Source organism: Prionailurus viverrinus, chromosome B1 (genome assembly GCF_022837055.1).
Source record: "Prionailurus viverrinus isolate Anna chromosome B1, UM_Priviv_1.0, whole genome shotgun sequence".
NCBI classification, from domain to species: Eukaryota; Metazoa; Chordata; class Mammalia; order Carnivora; family Felidae; genus Prionailurus; species Prionailurus viverrinus.
Window position 1 is genome coordinate 184,694,181 of NC_062564.1, and position 25,544 is coordinate 184,719,724.

General features: G+C 41.3%; 1 protein-coding gene across 3 annotated transcripts in view; it reads right to left on the bottom strand.

Moving 5' to 3' along the window:
* Positions 1–11,291, bottom strand: part of STIM2 (stromal interaction molecule 2) — a 151,443-nt gene extending 140,152 nt beyond the window's left edge. For 2 of the 3 annotated variants that reach the window (XM_047856571.1, XM_047856570.1), the window contains exon 1: positions 10,650–11,291. In XM_047856571.1, coding sequence (XP_047712527.1) covers positions 10,650–11,058 — 409 coding nt within the window. In that variant the 5' untranslated portion in view covers positions 11,059–11,291. The remainder of the gene's footprint in view (positions 1–10,649) is intronic. The other variant, XM_047856572.1, reaches the window with a different exon arrangement.
* Between the last annotated feature and the right edge of the window lie 14,253 nt (positions 11,292–25,544).

Here is a 25,544-nt window from a genome sequence, read left to right on the forward strand (position 1 = left end):
GTGGTACACTACAGGCAGGAGGACCGTTGCATTTTAGGTATTTGGTAATTCACAACCTCATGTAACATTCTCAAATGGCAATGTCTATGATAAATGTCATTCCTTACTCAGCTTCCTCCTCTCACACTGCTATACTTTTCCCTATGTGACAAATTCTCACGCATTCCCAGTGAGTTATCTACTGTGGAAAAAAAAAAAAACCTTCAGTAATAGCCCACCTCTCCACATCAAAATAAGTAACTCCATCTCTGTAATTCTATTAAATATAGCCCTTATGCCCTTATACTCTTGTTACAATGTATTATCACCCTTTAAAAGGGATATCTCCTCCTAGAACACAAGGCAAGGTCAACAACGCACTAATCTTTTCTTTTTTTTTAACGTCTATTTAATTTTGAGAGAGAGACAGAGTGTGAGCAGGGGAGGGGCAGAGAGAGAAGAGAGGGAGACACAGAATCCCAAGCAGGCTCCAGGCTCTGAGCTGTCAGCACACAGCCCGATGTGGGGCTCGAACTCACGAGCCGTGAAATCATGACCTGAGCCCAAGTCAGACGCTTAAATGACTGAGCCATCCAGGCGTCCCAACAACTTATTAATCTTAAAATTCGAAACACCAACCTTGGTGACTAGAACATTACAGTCACTGAAGTATCTTGTTTGTTTGTTTGCTTGTTAGTGAAGCATAAAATACCAAAGAGCAAACAAAAAAGAACTATATTTATTTACATCACACCTTGTTCCAAAGAAGGAAGGCTTATTTTCAATACTGCAAATGTGTAACAAAAAACTTCTAAGAAATATTCTAATGATATTTTTAGTAAATGCAGTAATGCTACTAGATAAGCTACCACAGCAGTTTCCTTTTAAAAAACAAATACAATATTAATACTTATTTTTTTAATTATGCAATCTACTCTTGGGCAATTTTAAAGTTTACATTGTTCTTGCAATGATAAAAATGGTCAATTTCAGCATCTTTATATCCCCAGTTCCTTGCATCATATCTGGCATAAAAGTCACTTAATTATGTTAAAAGCTTTATGTACACACACACACACACACACACACACACACACACACACACACACAGATTCACCATAGTCTGACTTTCTGATTTTATACTTCTTTTAAGGATCTATTTCAATAGACCTAGAACCAAAGACTGGATGCACATCACAGGAGATGTTTTAAAAAGCAAATTTATAAAATAGCAGAGTACCTATACCCATAGATGAACAAAGATTTAAAGCAGATTTTTTTTAATTCGGTATACAGAAATACAGAAGAAAGAAATCTCAAAGATTAACAGTTTGAATGTGTGTGACAAAGCAGAAAGAATTGCTGAAGATGAAAGTAGGGAACCAGGAAAAATTACATACTTATCATACATGGAAAAGTCAGAGGATTATTGCTGGAAAACAGGAATAAAGGAGGATTAAGACGATTTACTCAGCATCAGATTTTCTTTTTAATGTTTATTTATTTTGAGAGGGAGAGAGAGTGCAAGCAGGAAGGGGCAGAGAGAGAGGGAGAGAATCCCAAGCAGGCTCCATGCTGTCAGCACAGAGCCAGATGTGGGGCTTGATCCCACCAACCATGAGATCAGGACCTGAGCCAAAATCAAGAGTCAGATGTTCAACTGACTGAGCCACCCAGATGCCCCTCAACACCAGATATTTTTACAAAGGGACGAAAATACCTGCACAATAACATGGGTCTGTGAAATGTCCTGTATGGTAAATAGCAGATAAAAATTTTCAGTAAGGGTTTAAAAAACCTTTTTAACTTACTGAGAATCATTTAACAAACAACTACAAATCATTTTCATTACCCAAGGGGTTTGTGATAAGGTTGTTTGGTATTTCTTTTAATGTTTATTTACTTGTTCTGAGAGAGAGAAAAAGTATGAATGGGGGAGGGGCAGAGGGAGAGGGAGAAAGGGGGGGGGGGAGAGAGGGAGAAGGAGAGAGGGATAGAGGGAGAAGGAGAGAGGGATAGAGGGTGAAGGAGAGAGGGATAAAGGGAGAAGGAGAGAGGGATAGAGGGAGAGGGAGGGGGAGGGGGAGGGGGAGGGAGAGGGAGAATCCCAAGCAGGCTCAGTGCTGTCAGCACCGATCTCAGGAACTGTGAGTCCATGACCTGAGCCAAAATCAAGAGTCAGACTCTTAACTGACCAAGCCACCCAGGTACCCTGGGTTGTTCAGTATTTTTAAATCACACAAATCAGACTCACTCCAATTATTTTTACAATTCAAAACCCAGTATTTAATTCAATAAAGTCATTTTTGAAGTGTTTCAGTTCCACATAATGGCAAGTTCAGGAAGAACAAAGAAAGGGGTAGAGAAAGGGAGAACCACCAGAGGGAAAATAAGTTAAACAGAGGCCAAGAGCCATAAGCAAATTCATTTTGCAAGAAACACTGGGACAGATACAGGTGCTTGGGTGCTGAGATGAATGTTAGTCCAGCTGACTACTCTGTGGTTCTGGGGTGAGGGGAATTACCACCAGGTAAAGAAAACACTAAATGGTTACTATTTAACACTCTACTACTAATCTTAGCCTTTATCCCAAAGTTGTTTCACTTTAAATTATATGACTAAGGAAGCCTAGCAGAAAGGAAATTACTCTCAGGACTGCAGCCACCATGGTTGTGCAGTATCACCTCAAGAGCCAAATGAAGTAAAGCCAAGTCAAATCAATCATTGGCTTGGGGTTTCCTATCCCCAATTTAGAACTTTCCTAGTAATGAAGTTCTCTGAGAAGGAAATGTTCAGCTAGATGAGAGGAACACAAGATTGAGGACAGAGACAGGAGAGAACCACCCTTAAAATTAGCAACAGTAAAACCAGTGAAGGAAAACAGTTACTGAAGGTAGGATTAGAAAGTGTCAAGAAGGACGGAGTTATCTAATATCTACTAACATAAAGACCTAGAAGGATAAGGAAATGAAGAAATCATTTAGATTTGGCATTTGAAATCATCACCTAAGGATCAAGCTTAAAATTCACATGCAAAATTCAAAAGTTAATTTTGAAACAAATAATATGCCAGTACTCCAAGATACTGCTATTTACAGATGGTTGGGGTGGGGAAGTTCAATTTTGATGCAATATAGTATTAAGTCAATCTGGAAACAGTTATCCTTTATTAAGGAACAAACGTGCACTTTAAAATATGGAGTACTAAAAAGCCATATAGAAACAACTTTGTAAATCATCATATAAGTCCAATCACATATAAAAATAATTTTTATTTTAACTAGGCACATTTGAAATAATGGCACTATACAACACTGTTTCACCTCTTGCATATTTTCAAGGACTTGCACCAATTTAAGTCATTCTACAAACACTAGGGTGTTTAAAAGTCAAAGGCAATTTTTTAGGGCGCCTGGATAGCTCAGTCAGTTAAGCGTCCGACTCTTGATTTTCGGCTCAGGTCATGATCTCACAGTCGTGAGATCGGGCCCTGAATCAGACTTCACAGTGAGTGTGGACCCAGCTTGAGATTCTCTCTCTCCTTGCTCTCTGCCCCTCCTCCCCCAAAATAAATAAACATTAAAAAAGAAAAAAAGTAAAAGGTAATTTTTTTGTTTCTTAGACTTCTTCTAGATTCCTTCCTAACAATAAAGCAAATTTTTACAAAGTTTTCCCTAAACATCTCATAACCATAATTTCATGATTTAAACTCTCAAAACCTTTACTTCAATGCAGCTTCCTAACTGACCTCTTCATTCAGCTCTATTATCTCCTCACTTCCATCTGCCCAGACTTCACTTTCTCAAACAGAGATCATGTCAGTCTCATGTTGAAAAACCACTGCTTCCTAACCCGACCAGAAACAGATTTACTCCTCTTAAGTTTATGAACAAAACACGCAAAGATCAAAATACCTTTTTAAACCTTTGGTTTTACCTTAACATTTAAATCTGCATTCTCCATAACATGTGCATGTTGGGTAATGTTAAATGTTAGTCACTAATGATTAAACACTGAAAGTTTGTTTTCCATTTAAACAATCTAGTAAAACCAGTATGCTAAGAAAATGTATAATTTCAGGGGCGCCTCAGTTAAGCCTCCAACTTCGGCTCAGGTCATGATCTCATGTTTCATGAGTTCGAGCCCCACATAGGGCTCTGTGCTGACAGCTTGGATCCTGGAGTCTGCTTCAGATTCTGCGTCTCCCTCTTTCTCTGCCCCTCCCCTGCTTGTGCTCTTTCTCTCTCTCTCTCTCTCTAAAAAATAAAATAAAATAAAATTTAAAAAAAACTTTTAATAAAAAAAGAAAACATATAATTTCCCATACTCCTGACTGGTTGAGTACCGCAGTTTTAAATGTGCTGGCATTTCAATACAAAGGGTATAAACTAAGGAATATTAAAGCCCTTGATAATTTGGCCCAAATCTTCTTTCTCTTTGCATTTGCCACTACTGTACATACACCCTATGCTGAACTCCAAATAAAACTATTAATTTAATCCTGGGGCGCCTGGGTGGCTCAGTCGGTTAAGTGTCCGACTTCGGCTCAGGTCATGATCTCACAGTCCGTGAGTTCAAGCCCCGCGTCGGGTTCTGTGCTCACAGCTCAGAGCCTGGAGCCTGTTTCAGATTCTGTGTATCCCTCTCTCTCTGACTCTCCCCCATTCGTGCTCTGTCTCTCTCTGTCTCAATAAATAAACGTTTAAAAAAAAAAAACTATTAATTTAATCCTTATTCTTGCATATGCCTTCTTCCAGAAAGCTCTTTCACTCATCGCCACAAGAAGTCGCTATCAAGGTCCCACTCAAACTCTACCCTCCTACTTTCCCTAACATTTTACAGTCTGTTATGGTACTAATCACAGTCTCTCTCATTATTCTATTTAGTTGTGTGTATAAGAATGCATATAACATACCAGTTAAGAATCAAAGCTTTGAAAGCAACGAAACTCAGGTCAACCTCTGACTCTGCTATTTATTAAATATAACCTTGGGCAAGTTACTTAAGATCATCCTCCAAAGGTTTCCTCATCTTTTATATGAAGACTGTAGCAGGTTATCTCCAACAGGATTAACCTCAGAATCAAAAATAGTGATGTATATAAACCATTGAGTCCAATACTGACAACTAGTAACAGTTTAGTAAACATATCTATTATTCCCAATAGGCACAACTCATTGTCCTACTCTTGTTTGTATTCTTTCCCATTCCTATTATGCGGTATTCTGCATGTGCTTAATAAGTGCTTGGCTGATAAAATCTGATAGATCTTAATAACATAAGGTCCAAATTCCAGTGAATATCAAAAATGGCTTACTAATCATACCATTAACTGTTTAACATTAGCTTAACCAGTTTATACTTTAGCTACCACATACATAGATACAGATCTCCAACCACCATTTTAAAGTATTCTACACTGCATTGCCAATATCCAAAATGCTTGATAATAGTTACTCAGAAGTCTAAATTAATCTAAAAACTTTAGCATGTATCCAACCACCAAGAAAGCCCTTAGCAAATTAAAGAATTCCTATGTGGATACTCCTATTGCTAAAGCTACGCCAAATCCCAAACCCATTTTTCCAACTGGTCCTCTAAGTTACCCCGAGGCAGGGGATTCCCTCAAGAGCCCAATCAGGTCTGCCGTGGTATTCTCAAGAAAAGTACAAGGGATGCAATATTTCCAGACCAGTAAGATTACTAATTCTTAAATGTTCAGAATAGACTATATCAAAAAACAAATGAGTAGATTCTTTAATCCTATAGTTAGCTAGAACAAAACAAAAACAAAAAGAAAAGAAAGGAAAAGAAGAAAGGAAAACCCCTACAGCAAGGCCAAAGACTGATAAAGAAAAGGACTAGTAATGAGAACTACCTGGGAAGGCAAAAGAGAATGCAAATATAGCAGAAGACCCAGTCATCCAAAGGTGGCTTCATAAGCTAAATATAAGCTAAATTCGGAAAGAGCAATTTCACAAAAAGAGGAACAATATTTTCTAGTACTATGTAAACTACACTGTAAGTTTAACCACTGTCACAATGCAAACATTAGCACTATAAATTCATTGTAAATAATACTCCTCAAAGCAACATGTACATAACTATACTCAAGCCAATACCAATAATAAAAAAAAAAGAAAAAAGAAAAAAAGAAAAAGGTGACATTTGCTACGTAAATGTCAGGCATTCAAGGTGAGATACTTAAAAGTGAACCTTAAGATTTTACAATGATAATCATGTTTATGTAAAGTATTTTCATCTAAATTAACGAAAGCCCCACTACATAGATGTGTTTGACACTGAGTAAAGTGGCCCTTTCTAAACCGTATTCCTTCAAATTAAGAATACTTTAAGTTTTCACTGAAATTTTAATACTTCCAAGAAACATTTTAAAATGTGTTTTACATTCCTAATAACATACCAAACTAGTGACAAGTATTATAGTTAAGTAAACCTTTATACAGGCACTGAAGAAAGTGATTAACTCATCTTTAGAAAACGACAGAAACAAATATTTCCGAAACTAAAATTTGTTTTAAAAAATTCTGAAACTGGGGCGCCTGAGTGGCTCAGTCGGGTAAGCGTCCGACTTCAGCTCAGGTCATGATCTTGCAGTTTGTGAGTTCCAGCCCCGCATCAGGCTCTGTGCTGACAGCTCAGAGCCTGGAGCCTGCTTTGGATTCTGTGCCTCGCTCTCTCTCTACCCCTCCCCTGCTCACACTATGTCTCTCTCTGTCTCAAAAAATAAACAAAACATTAAAAAAATTTTTTTTTAATTCTGAAACAAGTAACTACATATAAGAAAATATGTTTTAGGGGCACCTGGGTGGCGCCGTCGGTTAAGTGTCTGACTTCAGCCAGGTCACGATCTTGCGGTCCGTGAGTTCGAGCCCCGCGTCGGGCTCTGGGCTGATGGCTCAGAGCCTGGAGCCTGTTTCCGATTCTGTGTCTCCCTCTCTCTCTGCCCCTCCCCCGTTCATGCTCTGTCTCTCTCTGTCCCAAAAATAAATAAATAAACGTTGAAAAAAAAAATTTAAAAAAAAGAAAATATGTTTTAAATGTGTCAATTACAGTTGACCCTTAAGCTCTGTCGGTTTAAACTTTGTGGATCCACTTATATACAGATTTTTTTTTATAAATACAGTACAGCATTGTAAATGTATTTTCTCTTATGATTTTATTAATTACACTTTCTTTTCTCTAACTTAAAGAATCAGTACATAATACAAAACATGAAATATGTGTTAATTGTTTACATTAGGCTTCCAGTCAACAGTAGGCTTTAGTAACTAAGTTTTGGAGGAGCCAAAAATTATACTAGGATTTTTAACTGTATACATCAGCACTCCTAACCCTGCTGCTCAAGGGTCAACTGAATTCTGTATATTTTGCCAGAATAAAAAACTGTGTTCCATATACATATATGTGTGTGTAAATATATACATATATGTAAATATATGTACATACGTGTGTGCGTGTATGTATACACACACATATATACACATGACACATTTGAGTGTATTTCTTGCCTTTCATAAACTATTTCTCAGAGACCATATCCAGATGAGATCAATTATTCTCTACTGTGATCAATTCATTGATTCTAAATGTGTTACGCAAAAAAAAAAAAAAAAAAAGTTTTGAATTATTAAAACACTGCCTTAGATGGTAATCAACAAACTCTTAGTCACCAAGCCCTAACCTGCTTTAAATTTCAATCACTTACAAAGCAAGGGCCCTATATCCCCATATATAACCTTTATTTCACAATAGTATAAATACTGGTTTCACCTCATCCAAACATCTTTGCAAAATCCTGAAAATGTTATATAGAAAAGAAAAATACAAACGGATATTCATTATGACGGTAAGTCTGTTTATTCTGATGATTTCTCAGTCTCTGTAAGAACACTTGCTTGCTCAAAACGAAATATGCAATAGATGACTTAAAGGTAATTTATTCTTAGGATACACTAAACCTCAAAAATAAAACTGAGAGGGAAACATCAGTGGAAAAGAATGCTTTCTACATTTTATTAGTAAGAGGCAAACTCTTACAACGTCCCTAAAGAACCAAACTGTAGTGGAAAAGAGAAGATGTGATTTGGACTGTCATTTTCAGAGCTATTAAGAAAACTCACAGTTAAATGACAATTTTAATACAGAGCCAGAGAACAATTCTTCTCTCAGAATTCTTTCAAGAATTGTCCACTTTCAAAATTCACATGTAGCTACGTTTTATTACTAATGCTCTCTACCCCTTTTCTCTCCATTAACACTACCCAGAATGTAGTTAACAGTAATTTTTAAGTACAGGCTATGATTCTACTTCCTAAAGTGTACATCAGCAACAATCTATTATGTTCTGGGTCTAGCACAACATTTACAAGTGGAAACCATAAACGAAAGTGTTATTCATATAATCAGAAGAATAGGAAGGAGCCCTATAGAGAGCATATACGTAGTTCAGAGAAATTTTCAATATGCTTCAACTTTATTACAGACTTTCAATTTACCACTTTCCAGATACCAGTGCTATTGACTATATTTAAATAAACTAATGACCACAATTTAACTTGCACATTGTGTAGTCTGATTATTTTAAACTTTAAATGGAAATGTTTAACTTGTTAAAAATCAATACTCCAACAAAGGAAAAGAACATTAAAAATAAACTCCATAATTAATACTATTTTTGTAAACTTATTTTAAAGCACCACAGCACAAACTCATTTTGTGTGATACGCCAGACTTTTTATCCAATGAGAATCACCTTTCCTTTTTCACAATGCCATAAACAACTCAGAGAAATTTAAATCTTCAAAAAGGATTATAAACAGCTAATTAAAATAAAATTCCATCTGCAGCAATTTCCTTGATATAATCTACATTATACTTTATGTATGATATAATTATACGTTATACTGTTACTGGTTAAAAAATACTAAATTTTCTGAATTATATGCCCTTCTACCAATTACATATTGATAAAAACATTAGCCAATTATTTATTAAACAAACCCTTCTGCTCAAGAAACCAAGCATCACACTGCTATACCTTCTAGAAGCCCCAATATTTCTGCTCCCTCCCTTACTGCATGAGGCGTTAAACCTTCAGAATCAGTTTTTTATCTCACTACTTTCTTTAACCTTCACGATTATAGTTTTATCTGGCTACTTTCCTAATAATCACTGTTCTTCATTTTTATCTGCCACATCTGTATCTCGAGAATAAAGACTATTCAAGCCTCAGGTTATTCCAAATATCCTCCCAAACCATATCACGGTCCTAATACTGAGCATTCTGTAATCATTTTCTCCAAATTACCCAGTGATAGGTTTGAGGTTTCCAGTTTCCTTTAGAGGAGCTTGCTAGGTCTCAGGGTAAAGCAAGTTAAATATTCTGCTCATTATGTTCCATACAACTACAAAGCACTTAACGGAGCTTACCAACACCCTCCTCTCTAAAATAGCAAACACCCTGTCATAGAACGCAGAGAATAGCTGCTTTGCTCCAAAGAATATAGCTCTTGAGCACTTCTCAGAGCAGCTGTTAGTAACTTTCAGACGCCTGCTGGACTATCACTTTGGTTAAATTAATGATGGGTCATCTTGTTCCACTTTACTTTTTCCTTTTAGTCTTGCATTCAATGCAGAAAAGCTGCGGATTACTTTTAAAAATAAAGTACAATAAATAAATAAATAAACATTACTTCAGCCTCACTACTTTTCCAAAAGAGATCATTTCAAGATCCCTACATCATTACCTAAACCATGCAGACCACTTGTACATGCCACTGGAAAGCTTTAAAAGGATCCTATTTTCTACCTATCCTTACCCAACACGTTCGCAAGTTTTCAGTAATTTCGAGAACGTTCTGTATTACAAAGGTGCTGATGCACTCAATCAGAACTGGTTTTGCTCAAATACAAGCCCCGAATACGCTGCACTTGATAAATTTTAAGTATGTTTCTGGTTCCCTGAAGAGCTTTCTGGTGGCACCCTTTGTCACCCAGTGATGCTCCCACCAGCAAATATTTCCCATCCTTTAAAACGTTCCTCCCACCCTTCAAAAAACACACATGAGACTTAGAGGTTTCCGCATACTAATACGGAACCACCCATACCACTAGGTATTATGGCTCTCAAAGAATCCTCTTTAGCAGCCTCCCCTGGGACACTAGGCTCAGCGGGGCTTTGAACCTGTGAGACTCGCTGCCAGCTGCCTTTGCAAAAGCAGCACCGTAGGCTGACTCAATACCGCATTGCTGCTGCCGACTTTTTCTAGCAGCTTAAAAAAAAAAAAATTTCAGCCCAGTACCCTGCAGACCCTGCTGGCTCTTCTGCAGCACGGAAGAGAAACCGCCGCATTGCTCAGCGTGGAACACCGGGGAACCCGACTGTAGGGCGGGGAAGCGAGTGCCGTCGAGAGCCTCTGTCGAGGGCGGGGTGTCGGCGAGGGGGGGGGGGGGGGGGAAGGCGTCCGGACTGTAGGGGACCGCGACGAAGCAGCGGCCAAGGCGCGGGCGTCTGGGCGCCACGCTCTGCATCGCCCCGTGGCCGTCAAATAGCGGGGTCCCGGCAGGGGCCCCTCCCGGGGATGGGGGTCCCTCAGCAGCCGGACTCGTCCCGCCCGCCGCCCCCCACCCCCCCCCCGGGCCCTCACCTGTCATGAGCGCCGGACTGTCGCCCGCCGCCGCAGCGGGAGAGGAGGCGGCTGCGGCGGCAGAGCCCGAGGCCCGCCGCCCGCCGAGGTGCCTGGACACCAGCTCGCATCCATCCGCCGCGCCGGCCACCAACAGCCCAAGCACCAGTAGCGCAGCCCAATGCCACCGCCGCAGCCTGCCCGAGGCCGGGCCGGGCGTCGCGGCAGGATGAGGGCGCGGAGGAGGAACAGGGGGAAAGCGCAGCGGCGCTACGGCCGCTGGCCACTCGTCCGCTCCGCCAGGCGCTGCAGCCGCCGCCGGCGACTCCTCGGGCCGCCCCCGCCGCCTCGGACGCGAGCTCCTGCCGGGCGCCAGCCTGGTCCCCTCGGCACCGGCGGCCTCCGGAGCTCGGGTCCCGGCTGCGTTCATTGGTTCCGGTTATTTAAAAAAAAAAAAAAAAAAAAAGGTGAGGGGCAGAAAGGTACGGCGTCTTCAGGCCGCGCGCGACACCCGCGCTCCTGCGGCGGCGAGACCGGGATCCGCTGCTCTGGCGCCTCTCAACACCAGCCCCAGCGCCCGCGCCACCGCCGCCGCGGCGCATCCCCCCGCCCTCTCCGGCCCGCGCCCGTCGTAGTACCACGCTCGGCCTCGACGCCTCCTCCCTCACACACTCGCACGCAGCATACCAATCCCCCGCCTCCTTCAGCCCCTCCACGGCGCAGGCGCGGCGCTGCTGTACTGCGCCTGCCCGGCGCCACAGCCCCGCCTCCAGGGGCGTTCCCGGGAGGACCGGAGTGCGGCGGGGAGGCAGTTAACGCTTTCGCTGAGCAGCTTAGTTTGAGGGTAGGAAGACGGGCATGCCCCCTCCCCCACTCACGGCCCCGCCCAGACAGGAGGCGGAGTGGGGGGGGGGGGGGGGACCAAAGAGGCGGGACAAAGGAGTACTGACTTCCCAAATTGTTTGGGCGAGTTATAGGCATGTAGACGGCAACAAAAATAATTGCATGGGTCGAAAAAACCTTGTAATCAGAAACAGCGGCGTCTCTAGAATTTCAGTATAGGTGGGGCTTACAAGAAGCTAGCAGTGTGGAAGTGGAGGTTAGCATAGCGTAGTGTTTTATTTACCTAAAGCGCTTGCTACAAGCCCATGTGCCAGGCAGTGCTCAAAAGGCTTTGCAAATTTACACATCGTAACTCTGAAAGTTATATAGTGGTATCTTTATCATCCCCATTGTACAAATGAGGCAACCCCAGCCCAGAGATGTTAAGTAACTTATCCCCAGGTCCCACAGCTGATAAATGGGAGACAGGGCCAGATTTGGCACCCCCGAATGGAAATACTGAAATGGATTTGCTGTTGCCCCTGACTTTCCTATGTTCAAACATTTCCTGAATCACCACCTCGCTACTCCCACCTCACTAACAAGGATTCTTTGCTGTCAGTTTAATAAGTTTACAGAACGGTTGTTCAGACTTGGCTTTACCTACCTGAAAGGAAGCAGAGCGCTCCTACACACACACACACACACACACACACACACACACACACACACACACGCATTCTCTTTCCCAAGAGCAAAAAGTTATTTAAAATTTTCAGGTACGGTTCTTAAGCATAAAAGTCCTGTTTCGTATTGGGTTTTCATTGTTGGGTTAGGCCTTCGATTTTGGTTTTTATTGGTTGGTTTGTTTTCTTAAGTCAAAAAGCTCCTCAAATTACACAATCTCCCAAGGAATTTCTTAGGCAATGTAGCCAATATAACCATGATTATCATTCACTGTGGAAGGGCAGATGCACTCTTCAGAAAAGAATCAAGAATTTCTTTGAAGCTAATCAATCTATCAACAATTATTTCTTGACAGACTTCTTGGGAACATAGTGTTTTAGGTGGCAATTCTTCATAGGGCAACAGGGAGATTATATTTCCCCTGCTGAAAGGCACAGCAATCAAGTCACACATTTGCTGAGTGTCTACCAAAAGGAGAGAATTCTGCTGGAAGACTAGAAAAATATAAATAACAGTCTTGTTTTCTGCTCTCCAGAAGGCAACATTTCATTCATTCAATATTTACTGAATGCCTAGTATGTGCCAGGCAGGGTACTGAGTAGTTGGGATTCAGGAGGAATAAGAGACAGAAAAAAGTCTATTAAGTCAGTACTCAGGGATATAAGAAACAACACAGTCCCTGCCTGGGAAATCTTATGATCTTGCTTAGGAGATAAAATTTACACCCATTAAATAATTAGAGACTAATACAAGGTAGCACTTAATCAGTTGCTAAATTGGGTAGAGCAAGCTGTATTATAGCAATAATTGCAGTATAAAACCACAAACAAATTAACAAATCACCCACGCCAACCTTCTTTAAACAAAGATATGTGGGGGTTTCTTTCTTTCTTTCTTTTTCTTTCTGTCTCTTTCTTTCAAGTAGGCTCCACACCCTAGGACCTGGGGCTTGCTTGAACTCACCATCCAGAGATCAAGAGTTACATGCTCCAAAGACTGAACCAGCCAGGCACCCCTCCTTCCTTTCAAAGATAGATGTTGGCACTGAAAGGGCACTGGATTTGAGGTTATGATTAACTGTTTATGCCTCTCACCACTGGAGCCAAAAAGGAGATAGGGAGATACTTGCCAACGCTGAAAAGACCTGTCTCAGGCCAGGGTTCAGCAATAAATCATCTCATATCATCTTTGTCAAGGGTTCTGAAGTGTCTGACTATTAGAGTGACCAGAATGCATCCTCTTGTGAAAGAGGTATAGCGTCACTGTGCATCTAGCAAAAACCTAAGTGCAGAAAAGAGAAAATCCATTGCTTTGGAAGAGAAGCCAATCTGTAGAATTACATACAGATGCTTCTATTTGCAAGCCGAGCAGAAACACCAGGTTCCCGTTAAAACAATCACTTCCCTTTTATCTCAGACTTCCTGTCTCACCTCCAACCCTTTACCTTCCTTTTCCTTGCCTCCCACAAACTTTCTTCTCTTTCCTCTTGCCAAAGCACATTCAAAATCTACTTGGACACAGACATTTCTCCTTTCCGCCTGCCTGACTCCTGCAGCCCGGTTTTTAACGTCCAAACTTTTTGACTTTCCATTCATTTACAGAGTGTCTTTACTGTCCAATTTTCACCCATTCGTGACTTCAAGCATCTGATAGGGAGCACTGAGCTTTTTATCAGACAAACCTCGTGGAAAAGGCAACTCCACCACTTTTCAGCTGTGTAACCCGTAGAAAAATTACTCTGGCCTCGGTTTTCGGAGGGGAAAATTAGGGACCATGTCATAATGCCAGCCCCACAGGACTGCTGGCGGCGGGAGAAGAGTGAAATAACAGGTCTGCCTTTGCGCGCTGCCTGGCACACAGGTACGTTTTCACCCCTCAGGGAGAACTGGCACCAGGCTCTGGGCGTGTGTTCTGAGCGTGTTCCTAATTTAGGATAAGCTCATCGCTCTTTGCCTGCGTGGTGGTTTGAGTTCATCTTCCGACAAAAAAAAAAAAAAAAATAAAGCCTTAACTCCGTGGGGCGCGCCCAGCACAGACGCAAGATCCGTCCAGCCGGCCCCTCCCATCCCAGAAGCAAACCAGCCCTTCCCAAGCGTCGGGCTCCGTCCCCATCTCCTTCTTCTCCCCCTTCTCCCCGGCTGCCAGGACGGCCCACGACTCCCCACCCGCTCCAACCCGGAGAACCGGATCTCGTCCCGGGAGCGAAGCCAGAAGCGCGCCTGCGCCGCCAGGCAGCCTCGCGCATGCCCGCTGTCTCCCACCGCCTTTTCCCCAGGTGCGCGAGCTCTCAGGCTCCCGCGGTTCCGGGACGCCAGCGCGCCGAAGCTAGCTTGGCTTCCGGCTCCCACTCTGTGGGCGGTGCGTCCAGGCGGCCGGCTGCCAGGCGATGACGTCACCGCGCGGGCGGGCGCGGCAGGCTGTGGGTAGGCGTGGAGCGGGAGCTGGGGTGGAGGTAGGGGCGTGGGGAATTCCGGTGCGCGGTGACTGAGAGGGGCTTCCTCCTGCGCCCTGCCCGCCCACGGAGCTTCTCCAGCACGGCTTTCCCCAACAGAGCGACTTGCGAGTTAGATTTCTTGGCTTGACTCCGCGACCCTGGAATATTGGCGGTTGACGGAGCATCATCCGAGACCCCGCTTCTTTTGCAAATTACAGTTAAGCCCCTCGGACAAATGCAAAGAACTTCCTTTGGTGGAAGCCCTGTTGCGCACCAACCAACTTTCTGTTTTCCCACTAACTCCCCACCCAAGCTTGCAAGGGAATTTAGGTCCTGAGACCTTTAGAAACATCTCTAAGGTGGTAACTACGTGTATGGTGGCCTCAGGATCCAAAGAGTGAAGCCTCTGCATATAAATATGGTTTTCTAATTGTTGAATGAATTAAAGCCACATACTAGGAAGAAAAGTGACATAGTGGAATAACTCATTTGCAAGATTCTTTCTCCCTAAAGCCAGTAAGGCATGGAAGATTCCTCAACCAACTAAGTGAAGTTGGTAAACTTCCTCACTGCATCTTTCTTGGAGCATGGAGGAAGAAAGTCTTTTAAAAGGTATCTTGCATCCACAGGCCAAAACCAAAAACTCTTAAGAGTTTCGGCATATTAACATAGTTTTTAAAAAGCCACCCAACAGAGCAAAAGCAAGTCAGTTTTGCCAAAGCTTATCAGTGGGCTTATGGAGTCATTTCTATTATTAAAAAGGGTGTTTGCTCTGTTCCTGCTTAATCTGGTCCATGAATACTATCGATCACATAATCTCTGTTACGTCCTAAAAAAGAGGAATCAAACTGTGAAGAAGACAAAAGTAGACATGTTCATAACCGAAAATGATGAGAAAATGAGCACCATGTCATTTGCACACCAAGGAGTCCTTGGACAGTAATGATAATTCTGAAGATGAAAGGCAAATTATGCAACAGGTAAAACATGATATGCCTACACTCTTGACAGCAAGAGACTAGAAAAGTGATTGATGGGATGGAAAAACTTTTGAGTATGCTTCTAAGTTCAGATGCCTACTAACCTAATCTTAAATCACACTAAGACCAACTGTTTGTTCTAGAACGAAAGCTTAGGACAGAAAAGTATGTGTTTTGGGCACAGTGTGGTTCCATGGGTCCAAAGCACCAATCAAATATTTATAACATCTGTGAGTTATGAGGTACAAAGTCGCTTAGGGGTTCTTAAAAACACTTGAAGAGATTATCTAAGAGGGCATTGCCTCCCCTCATTTTCAAAGTATACAAATGTGTCTATTTTTGGAAAAGATGCCATAGAACATGCATGAGCAAGAAGGAGAAAAATAGACTTCTTTTTAAAGTTGTAAAGGGTTACCCACCTCACTCTTCTTTTGTGGAAAATCCATCCAGATACTGCAAGGTGAAGCAAGGCGTTAAGTTTGAGTGTATACCAACATGGCCATAAAAGTCCAGCCATTTGGAATTTAAACCCTTCATGAGCTCCTATATCTTGGTTCCTGTAAGCCCGGTCCTTGCTGGAGGTTTATTTGAGGAATGGTGTCTTTAAGATACAGATTCTAGCGTTCACACAGCAATTGTGTGACTTTGGCCAAGTTTCTAAACATCTTAGCCTTAGTTGCCCATTCTGTAAAAAGGCAACAATAATCGTACCTACACAAGATTGTTGTGAGGTAAAAATGGTTGTAAAGGGACTTGGTGCACAGGTGGCTATTATTATCTAAACTCTTGAGGGTGTTAAGGACAGAACTTGTTTTCAGTTAAATTGCACAAAAGAGGGGCACCTGGGTGGCTCAGTCGGTTAAGCGTCCGACTTCAGCTCAGGTCATGATCTCACAACTCGCGAGTTCGAGCCCCGTATCGGGCTCTGTGCTGACAGCTCAGAGCCTGGAGCCTGCTTAGGATTCTGTGTCTCCCTCTCTCTCTGACCCTCCCCCACTTGTGCTCTGTCTCTCTCCCTCTCAAAACTAAATCAAACATAAAAAAAAAAAAATTAAAAAATAAAATAAATAAATTGCACAAAAGAGGAAAGTGGAAAGAACACATGAAAAATACATAAAAGCACATACAACAAAACTAGGCACGTAAAAAGCTTTACAGCGTCATATGCCTGGAGGGACAGTCAATGATATTCTAATCCAGGTTTCCAAGAACACAGGACCCGAGGTAAAGGCCTATATAACAGGAATTCCTTGGAGAATATAACCCCAGCGAAGCAAGAGCGAGGGGGAAGGGGAAATGAAGTAGGGAAAGAGGTAGCAAAAAATCAAGAAGATGAACTACTGAGCTGGCCACAGAGGTACAAGAAAGGGTGCTGGCTGTTCGGTCTCACCTGATGTCTCCATGGAGGACTTGGGAGACCACAGTGTTTTGGAACAGAGGAAGGAAGAACACCGGAGTTCCTCGTTCCCGTCAATCAAAGGTTATTGCAGGAGATATGAACCACCCCTGTCCCCCCCCCGCCTCCCCCATACTTTTGAATCCTGCCTCCCCTTAAAAAAGCTGGGGATTCAAGGCATGAAGCAAGACATTATTAAGTTATATCCCAAAGCAGCATAAGGGACCTAGAGCAAACAGCCTCACAACATCAAGGCCATTACCACCAAGGCTGCCTCAGAGTTCAGTAAGTCTCCCTTCAGTGAAGATTGAAGTAGCCCTTCTGTAACCTGGAAGGAGGCTGTTGCAGTGCAGTAATGTTCTAGATGGTAATCAAAGCATTACACAGAAAACGATGGCAAAGCAAATCCAGGGAGCTACATAAACTGGCTCCGATATAATGATAATGGCTGAAACATGGGAGGACCAAGGCATAAAAAGCACGGTGAACTAAGAGAAGCCCTTCATGCTTTCAAATACTGAATGCATTTTAGGGGTCAGGTAATAGGATCAAAGATAAATAAGAGAATCCCTATTATGTCTAAGACCTGAGAAGCTCACAGTCAGGTATGTGTATGAAAGGAAAGATAGACATTTCATTCATTCATTCCTTCATTCATTCATTCATGCTTTGTTATTTCATAATTTCTGCCACCATCAAATGCTGGTTCTACAACCTCTGGTGTGGCTAAATTGTTAAGAAAACAGTTTGTTCAAGAGGCTCTTGCCTCAAAAAATTAAAATCAAGTGAGTTTATGAATAATTTCGTACTTCCCATAATATAGCTTCCAGGAACTGGTAAATGTTTTAAAATTTACACAAAGGTGTTCCAAAATGTGTTTGCAATGGGGAAGTGGAATATCACGGGAGAGATTGGGAACAAGCTTCCTGACATGCAAAGCAGAAAGCCTAGAAATGTGGAGGTTCAAATTATGGAGGAGCACATTCTCAGAGCATTATTACCAATCCAGAAGGTAAAAGATAATAAGATTTTAAAGTAGTCTCTCTAACTGGGACAAATTAGTGCTATATAGCCAAAATTGATCGGGCCCTTTTACTATGACACAATAAAAGGAGAAAAGGAAACCCACCCCTTGGAATTACATTCTAATTGAGGAATCTGATCGGTGATATGTGAGATAAATAAGTAAAATATGTCACGTGTTAAACATTGATAAGCGCTAAAGGGGTTAAGAAAGCGAGGGTGGAGGTGACTTTTTAGTAAGGACTTGAATGAAGTGAAATAATTATACAGTTATCTGGGGTGAGAGGACCCCTGTAAGCAGAAAGGTTTGGGGGAAACGGTGTGTGTGGCTTGTTTCAGAAATAGCAAGAAGGTAGTCTACTAAGGCCAGAGTAGACCGAGGGAGAGAATAGTAGAAACTGTAAGAGACGTGATAGGGGCCATAACGTGCAGGATGTTACAGATCATGGTAAGAACTTTAGCCTTTCCCTCTGAATGAGTTCAGAAACCAGTGGAAGTTTTTGAGTAGCGTCAATGCAATCAGACATACTTTTTTTTCTTTTAATTTAAAATTCAATTAGTTAACATACAGTGTACTGTTAGTTTCAGGTGTGCAATATAGTGATTCAGCACTTCCATACCACCCCAGTGCTCATCACAAGTGCCCTCCTTAATCCACATCACCTATTTCACCCATCCCATCCCCTCCCCCACCTCCACAGGCATCCTTTCTTTATTGCTTCACTCTAGTTATTTCATGGCAGGAACAGGAACAAGAGTTAGGAGCCTCCTGCAATAACCCAGACAAGAGATGATGGAAGTTTGGGTCAGAATAGGAGCAGAAGTGATGGTTAAAGTGGTGGAATTCTTGGTAAATCTTAAAAGGAAGAATCAACAGGCTTCCCAGACCAACGAAATCCGACGTGTCAGAGAGCAAAACGAAAGATAATGCCGAAATGTTTGACAGAAGCGTCTGGAAGCATAGAATTACCTCCCGTGGGGGACATTGTGAGGAGAGTGGGTTGGGGGCAGGTGGTGGTGGTGGTGATGGAGGTTTAGAAGCTTATTTTGGAGTAGGTTCAACTGGAGATGCTATTAGGCATCGGGCAAAAATGTCAGTGGACAGTTTGATAAACAATCCTGGAGTCCAGAGGAGAAGCCCAAGCTGAAGATTTCAATTCAGGAGCCATGAGCATATAGACTGAATTTAACACCATGAGATTATTCACGTGTTCTCTAAATGTGCCCTTTCTGTATTGTTTTTCATGCACTAAGCAGGTGCACATAGAAGGAATAGTACTTATCACAGCAAGGAACACATTTATCGGCTTCACTACCCGTAGAGGTAGTACAGAATAAAATAAATATTTAAAGAACTGCAAAGAAGGAATTTAGTTAAACTAATGATCAAATGATCCCAAGTGACTCTATTAAAGGAAAACCTTAGGTCAGGTTTACACACTTTGCACCCCTCAGCCAAAGTTTGAGATGTCAAAGAGTATACTTCAAAATAAAAGGAAAACTCTTGGCAACCAGTCAATCCTGGTATTGGTCTACTTTTTTTTTTTTTTTTTTTTTTTTGCCACTGAAAAACCAAACTATGTGTCTGTATTCGTTTGCCAGGGCTGCCGCAACAAAGTACCACAGACCAGGTGGCTTATGGGACAAAAATTTGTCATGCAAATTCTGAAAGCCAAAAGTCCAGGGTCAGGGTGTCAGCAGGGCTGGTTCCTTCTGAGGGCTGTGAAAACAGGCTCTGTTCCCCATCTGTTTCCTTGGCGTGTAGATGGACATCTCCCTGTGTCTCTTCACATTGTCTTCCCTCTATGGATATGTCAATTTCCCCATTTTTTTAAGGACACCAGTCAAATTGAACCAAAGCCCACCTTAACAACCTCACTTGAACTTGATTACCCCTGCAAAGGCCCTATCTCCAAATAAAGTCACATTCTGGAGTACTGGGGGTTAGGACTTCCCATATGAATGGGGGAGGGCACAATTCAACCCATAACAAGGCCTGTCTATGTAAAATAATAAACCTAAATTACAAGACTCTCTTGAAGCTTAAATAAGTACGGTATTTAAGACAGTCCTGGCACCTGGTAGACAATCAAATGTAGAGTGGCAGAAAATATGGTTTAAAAAGCAATAGTGATCTAAGTGCAATCCCTAAAAGAACCTTCCATTAACATGATAGCATACATGAGTTGGCTATAAAAATAATGAAAATGTCCCTTATCTTCAGAGCCAACCAAAAGTTGCAAATGTAAGTGTGTTGGGAGATCCTAAAACCTGGGAAATGATTTAGGTTTTAGAGTTGACATGATATAGCTTCAGAGGTGCACCCAAGAAAAAGAAAATCTTTTTTTTTTTTAAGTTTATTTATTTTTGACAGAGACAGAGTGCGAGCATGAGCTGGGAAGGGGCAGAGAGAGAGGGAGACACAGAATCCGAAGCAGGTTCCAGGTTCCAAGCTGTCAGGACAGAGCCTGACACGGGGCTCAAACTCACAAACTGTGAGATCATGACCTGGGCCAAAGTGGGATGCTTAACCTACTGAGCCACCCAGGCGCCCCCAACAAAAAGAGAATCTTAATTTTTCCAGGTGCTTATTATTTTTTTTATTTCTCCAAATTTTTATTTAAATTCCAGGTAACTAACATTCCATGTACTAATTAAAGCTCTCTTGTTTGCAAAGGACATTAATTCAGTTGCTCAGGATTACACCCTTTGTCTTACTAATTACACAATTACTCATTGATTACAAATCAATCAATTATAATTCCTAATTGATTACTAGTGCCAGTCACTGTGCTACTTGCTGGACATCAGAAGGTTAAAAAAAAAAGAAAAGAAAGCAATTGCCAGGATGCTCAGTCAATTGTGGAGCTCAGTCATTTAAACCTCAGGCTCTTGAATTCTGCTCAGGTCATGATCTCACAGTTCATGAGATTGAGCCCTGGGTGAGGCTGCCTGCTGACAGCCTGGAGCCTACTTGGGATTCTCTCTCTCCATCTCTCCCTGCCTTTTCCCTGCTTGCACGTGCATGTGCTCTCTCTAGCTCTCTCTCTCAAAATAAATAAACTTTTTAAAAAAAGAGAGAGAGATTGATTGCTCCCAAGCAGCTTTCCATCTAATGATGGACACATATGTATAAATATTTACAGACAAAATGAGATGATACAGGTAAAACTAGAATGCTCCATAACCACAGCCTTCCTGGGGCACCAGGGAAGACTTCTTGGAGGAGATGACAATTGAGATGGCTTTGAAGGACAAGAAGCTGTTACCAAATCAAAGACTAACTAGACAAAGAGGAAGAGAAAGGCATTCTAATCACAGTAATATCATCTGAACTTTTATTAAATGGAGAAAGCAAAAACTTTCTTAAAGAACAGTAAATATGCACTCTTTGGAGAACAATCATATTTTGCTCAACAATAGCATGTAAATAATTGAATAATAGAGCTTGGCATTGTGAGGTCTCAAACTCATGATGTGTGTGTGTGTGTGTGTGTGTGTGTGTGTGTGTGTGTGTGTGCATTTTAATATCAAACCACTTCAAAAGCTCTTAGTACACCCTATTATAATTTGGAAGATCTAAACCTCGAAATTCATTTCTACCTAATGAGCAATGTGGTCAGACAGATGGAAGAAAGCCATAGTGATGTACACCCACAGGAGCAAAAATGGGTGGGAGGGGATCTTTAGAAAAGCTAGTGGCTTATTATTGTCAAGAAAGAGAAGGAAGTAACAATGGCAACAAGACGTCTGAGAATTTGACAAGTGGTATTCATTCTTTGGCCACCAGGAAGCTCAAAGTGATACTTGCTATTCTACCAAAATGGTGGTTCTGTACATAGAACTGAAGAACTAAAGAGAAGGGGCAATTGAATTTGAGATAGAGTTAGTTTGAAATGTCTTTAGTATATGCAGGTGCAAAAATGGAGTAACAATTTCAATATATGACAGAGCTCCCAGAGCACGGGGTGTAGACCTCTTCTCTACCTACACTGACACTTTGGTAATTTCATCCGCTTTCATGGCTTTAAATGCCATCATCTTTTGTTGACTCCCAAATCCATTTCTCCAGCTCAGAGCTATCATGTAAACTCCAGACTCATATTGACATCTCCACTTGAATATCTAATTAACATCCCAAATTCACATGTTCAAAAACCATGCTCCTGATATTCTCTCCCAAACCTGCTTCTCTCTACATTCCCATCTCAGTCAGTGACTGAGAGACCCTTCCTCTCATCCCTACATCTAGTCACCCAGCAAATCCTATTGACCCTAACTTTGAAATAGAAAAATAAGCTGACCATTTTTTATCACGTCTGCAGCTACCGCTCTGGTCCAAGCAACCCTGAGTTGCTTGGGTTATTGCACTTGCCTCTTAACCGGCTTCCCTGCTTTGCCCTTGCCCTCCAAATTCTATTCGCGACACATCTGCCAGAGGTCATGTTATTTCTCTTCTTAATACCCTCAAACAGCCCATTTTTCTTGGAGGAAAAGCCATTAAATGGTGACTGGGTCCTGTGTTATCTGGCTCCAATTACACCTCTGACCTTACATCTCGTTGCTCTCTCCTCCTTTAATTTGGGGGAGCCGTGGGGTCTCCTCATTCCTGAAACAAACCAGATACAGCATTGCCTCAAGGTTTTTGCATTTGCTTTTCCTTCTGAAATGTTCTTCCAACGGATAACCACATGTTTGCTCTCTCGTCTGTCTCCTTCAGCTCTTTGCATAAATGTCTCCTCCTCAGTGGGGCTTTCCCTGACCACTTGGTAAAAAACTGCAACCCCCACATCCACCCACAGACACGTTTGAACTTCCTTGCCTGCTTTAGTTTTCTCCATAGCTCTTATCTTACCTAAAAAAAATACTGTATGTTGTATAGACTTACCATATTGCCATTCTCACCCACAAGTATGAGCCCAGACAAGTGCCTGGGAGAGTAGATGTTCAATTACTATTTGGTGGATATTGAATGAATCCATGACTGAGCACATAGACCTGCAACCCAGGTAGAAGCGTCTGCCAAAGGTTTTAGAAATGGCAGGGCATCATTTGCAAATGGATCCAAGAGGCAGATTACTCAGAAAGAATGTGTAACCTAAAAAGGAGAAAGGGTTGAAATTGATCTTAGAAATGGATAGAGAAAGAGGAGGTGCAGTGAAGGAAGCTGAAAAGAAATAACAAAACTGTGCAAGGAAAACCAGGAGAGAGTGAGCAGCCAAAAAGTAGACGAACTTTGAAAAGAAGTGGTTAGCAGCAGTCAAATGTAGCAGAAAGGTGAACAAAGGCTAGCAATAAAAAGAGTCCATAGAAATCGCTTAGCTATTTAGAAGGAAATAAATTGTGTTCATCTCACACCATATGTCCAACTCCAGACAAAGTGTTGAATGCAAAACATCAGTGAAGAAATATGCTCTTAGTAGAAAACACTTTTCTAAGCTTAAAATAAGTTGAATAAGTTGTATCATTTACAAACATACTAACGGATAAATTTGACTCCATTAAAGTGAAAAATATTCTTTAGATCCAAAAAGAAGCCTAGCCAAAATGAAAATGCTAAAATAAACTGGGATAAATATGTGTAGTGAATCTGATGATTGGAAAATTATCTTCTATTAAAAAAAACCTCTGACTATAAGAAAAATCTTAAGATTTTAATATATAGAAGGGTGAACATATAAATAGACATTTCACAAAAGTAGAAATATAAACAGTTGAAAATGGCCTACATGACTAATGAATGAAGAAATACCAGTTAAAAGGATGCTAGAATTTTTTTCTACTATTAACTAACACAGTTTAAAAATATAATTATGGCAAGTAAACTGTGAAAAAGAATTACTTAAATTCTGTCAATAGACCTAACCAGGTATAATCCATTTTAGAAATCTGTTTATATGTATTTTACCACAATTTAAAAAAATCTCAAAAAATATATAGAACAGGAACCTTAATATGACCCAATAATGCCTTTCAGGAATTGCTCTTATGGAAATAAACCCCAAATTAAGCAACATGCTTATTAGAATGTTATTTATCGTTGCAAAATAACTATCCGGAAACAAAATAACAGTTAAAGAAATAATGGCTGACTTTACTAAACTGACAGCTCCTAGACACCGGGAACCAGCCCATTCTTTTTTTTTTTTTTTTTTTAACGTTTATTTATTTTTGAGAGACAGAGCGTGAGCGGGGGAGGGGCAGAGAGAGAGAGGGAGACACAGAATCCGAGGCAAGGCTCCAAGATCCTAGCTGTAAGCACGAAGCCTGATGTGGGGCTCGAACCCATGAACAGTGAGATCATGACCTGAGCCAAAGTCTGTTGCCCAACAGGCTGAGCCACCCAGGCGCCCCAGAACCAGCCTATTCTTGCTCTCCACTTCATCTCCATCATCTTCCTGTGCTTCGCACACAGAAAATCCCCCAGAAACATTTGTTGAATTAATGAATATGGTGAAACGTTCCGTATAAGAATATTTGTAGAGGGATTAATGACATAGGAAATGGCTTGATATAATAAGTATAAAAAGCAGGATAAAACTTGTGTATACAGTTTGATTTCAACTATGTAAAACACGGATGCTTTTTATGTGAGATCATGAATTCCCTTATTGTCTAAGTCAGTCTGAATTGTGGCTTTTTATTACACCTGAAAGCATCCCAACTCATCCTCGCACCCACGCAAAAACTTTACTCATAAAGAGTTCCCTCCCCATGCTTTCCCAGAGCTTATTAAAGACGAAAGCAGAAAGTAGGAAAAGTAATAGCACCATTAATAAAAGTTACCTGACAGCAAGGAAGAAAACAGGAAAATTATTTAAACAAAACACCAAAAAAGCTACTGCAGTACCATAAAAACACAGCCAGCTGGAACATTTAGTGGAGGTTTACAGGCTTCCTAACTTTTTAAGCTATTCTTACAATAATGGATACTTGTAATAATGATCCTGAGTCACCAATAAAGATGCCCCATTTGGGCAATGTATTCTGTTTGGGAAGATGGTGAATTATATAACACAGCTTAGAAGGATTTTCATTAAAATGTTTAAAACATTTAGAAGTTCTAGAACTTATGAAATTCTTCTGGAAAACTGAAATTCTTCTGGAAAACTCACTTAAGCTAGAACTCCTAATTCTGCCAATGATGTTGAAGAGAGATGAAAAGTTGTTTTCTTTGACGATCTAAAAGTATTGTATCTATGTTGGAAATTGGGTTTTCCTAAAATCTGGAGCAGCTAATGGTCACTTGGGACGAAATGGAGAGCTTGTTAAAAATGTAGCTTCCTCAGCCCTTCCTCCAAAGGTCCTAATTTAGTGGGTCTGGAGTGGGGCTCACATAGTGGCATTTGTAACAGACACCCAAGATGATTTGATCTAGACATTCTGAAACAGTAGAATCAAGCTATAAAGGTTAATTTAGGAATTGCTACAGAGCTCTCTACTTTACCACGCCTCCAGCTCAGACCAGGTCAATGCCTATTACTCTGCCCAGAAAGAGGTAGATAGCCTCATTTCCGAAATTAAAAGAAAGTACTGACTTACCGAAAATAATCCGCTGCATTTTCAGGGGAGTT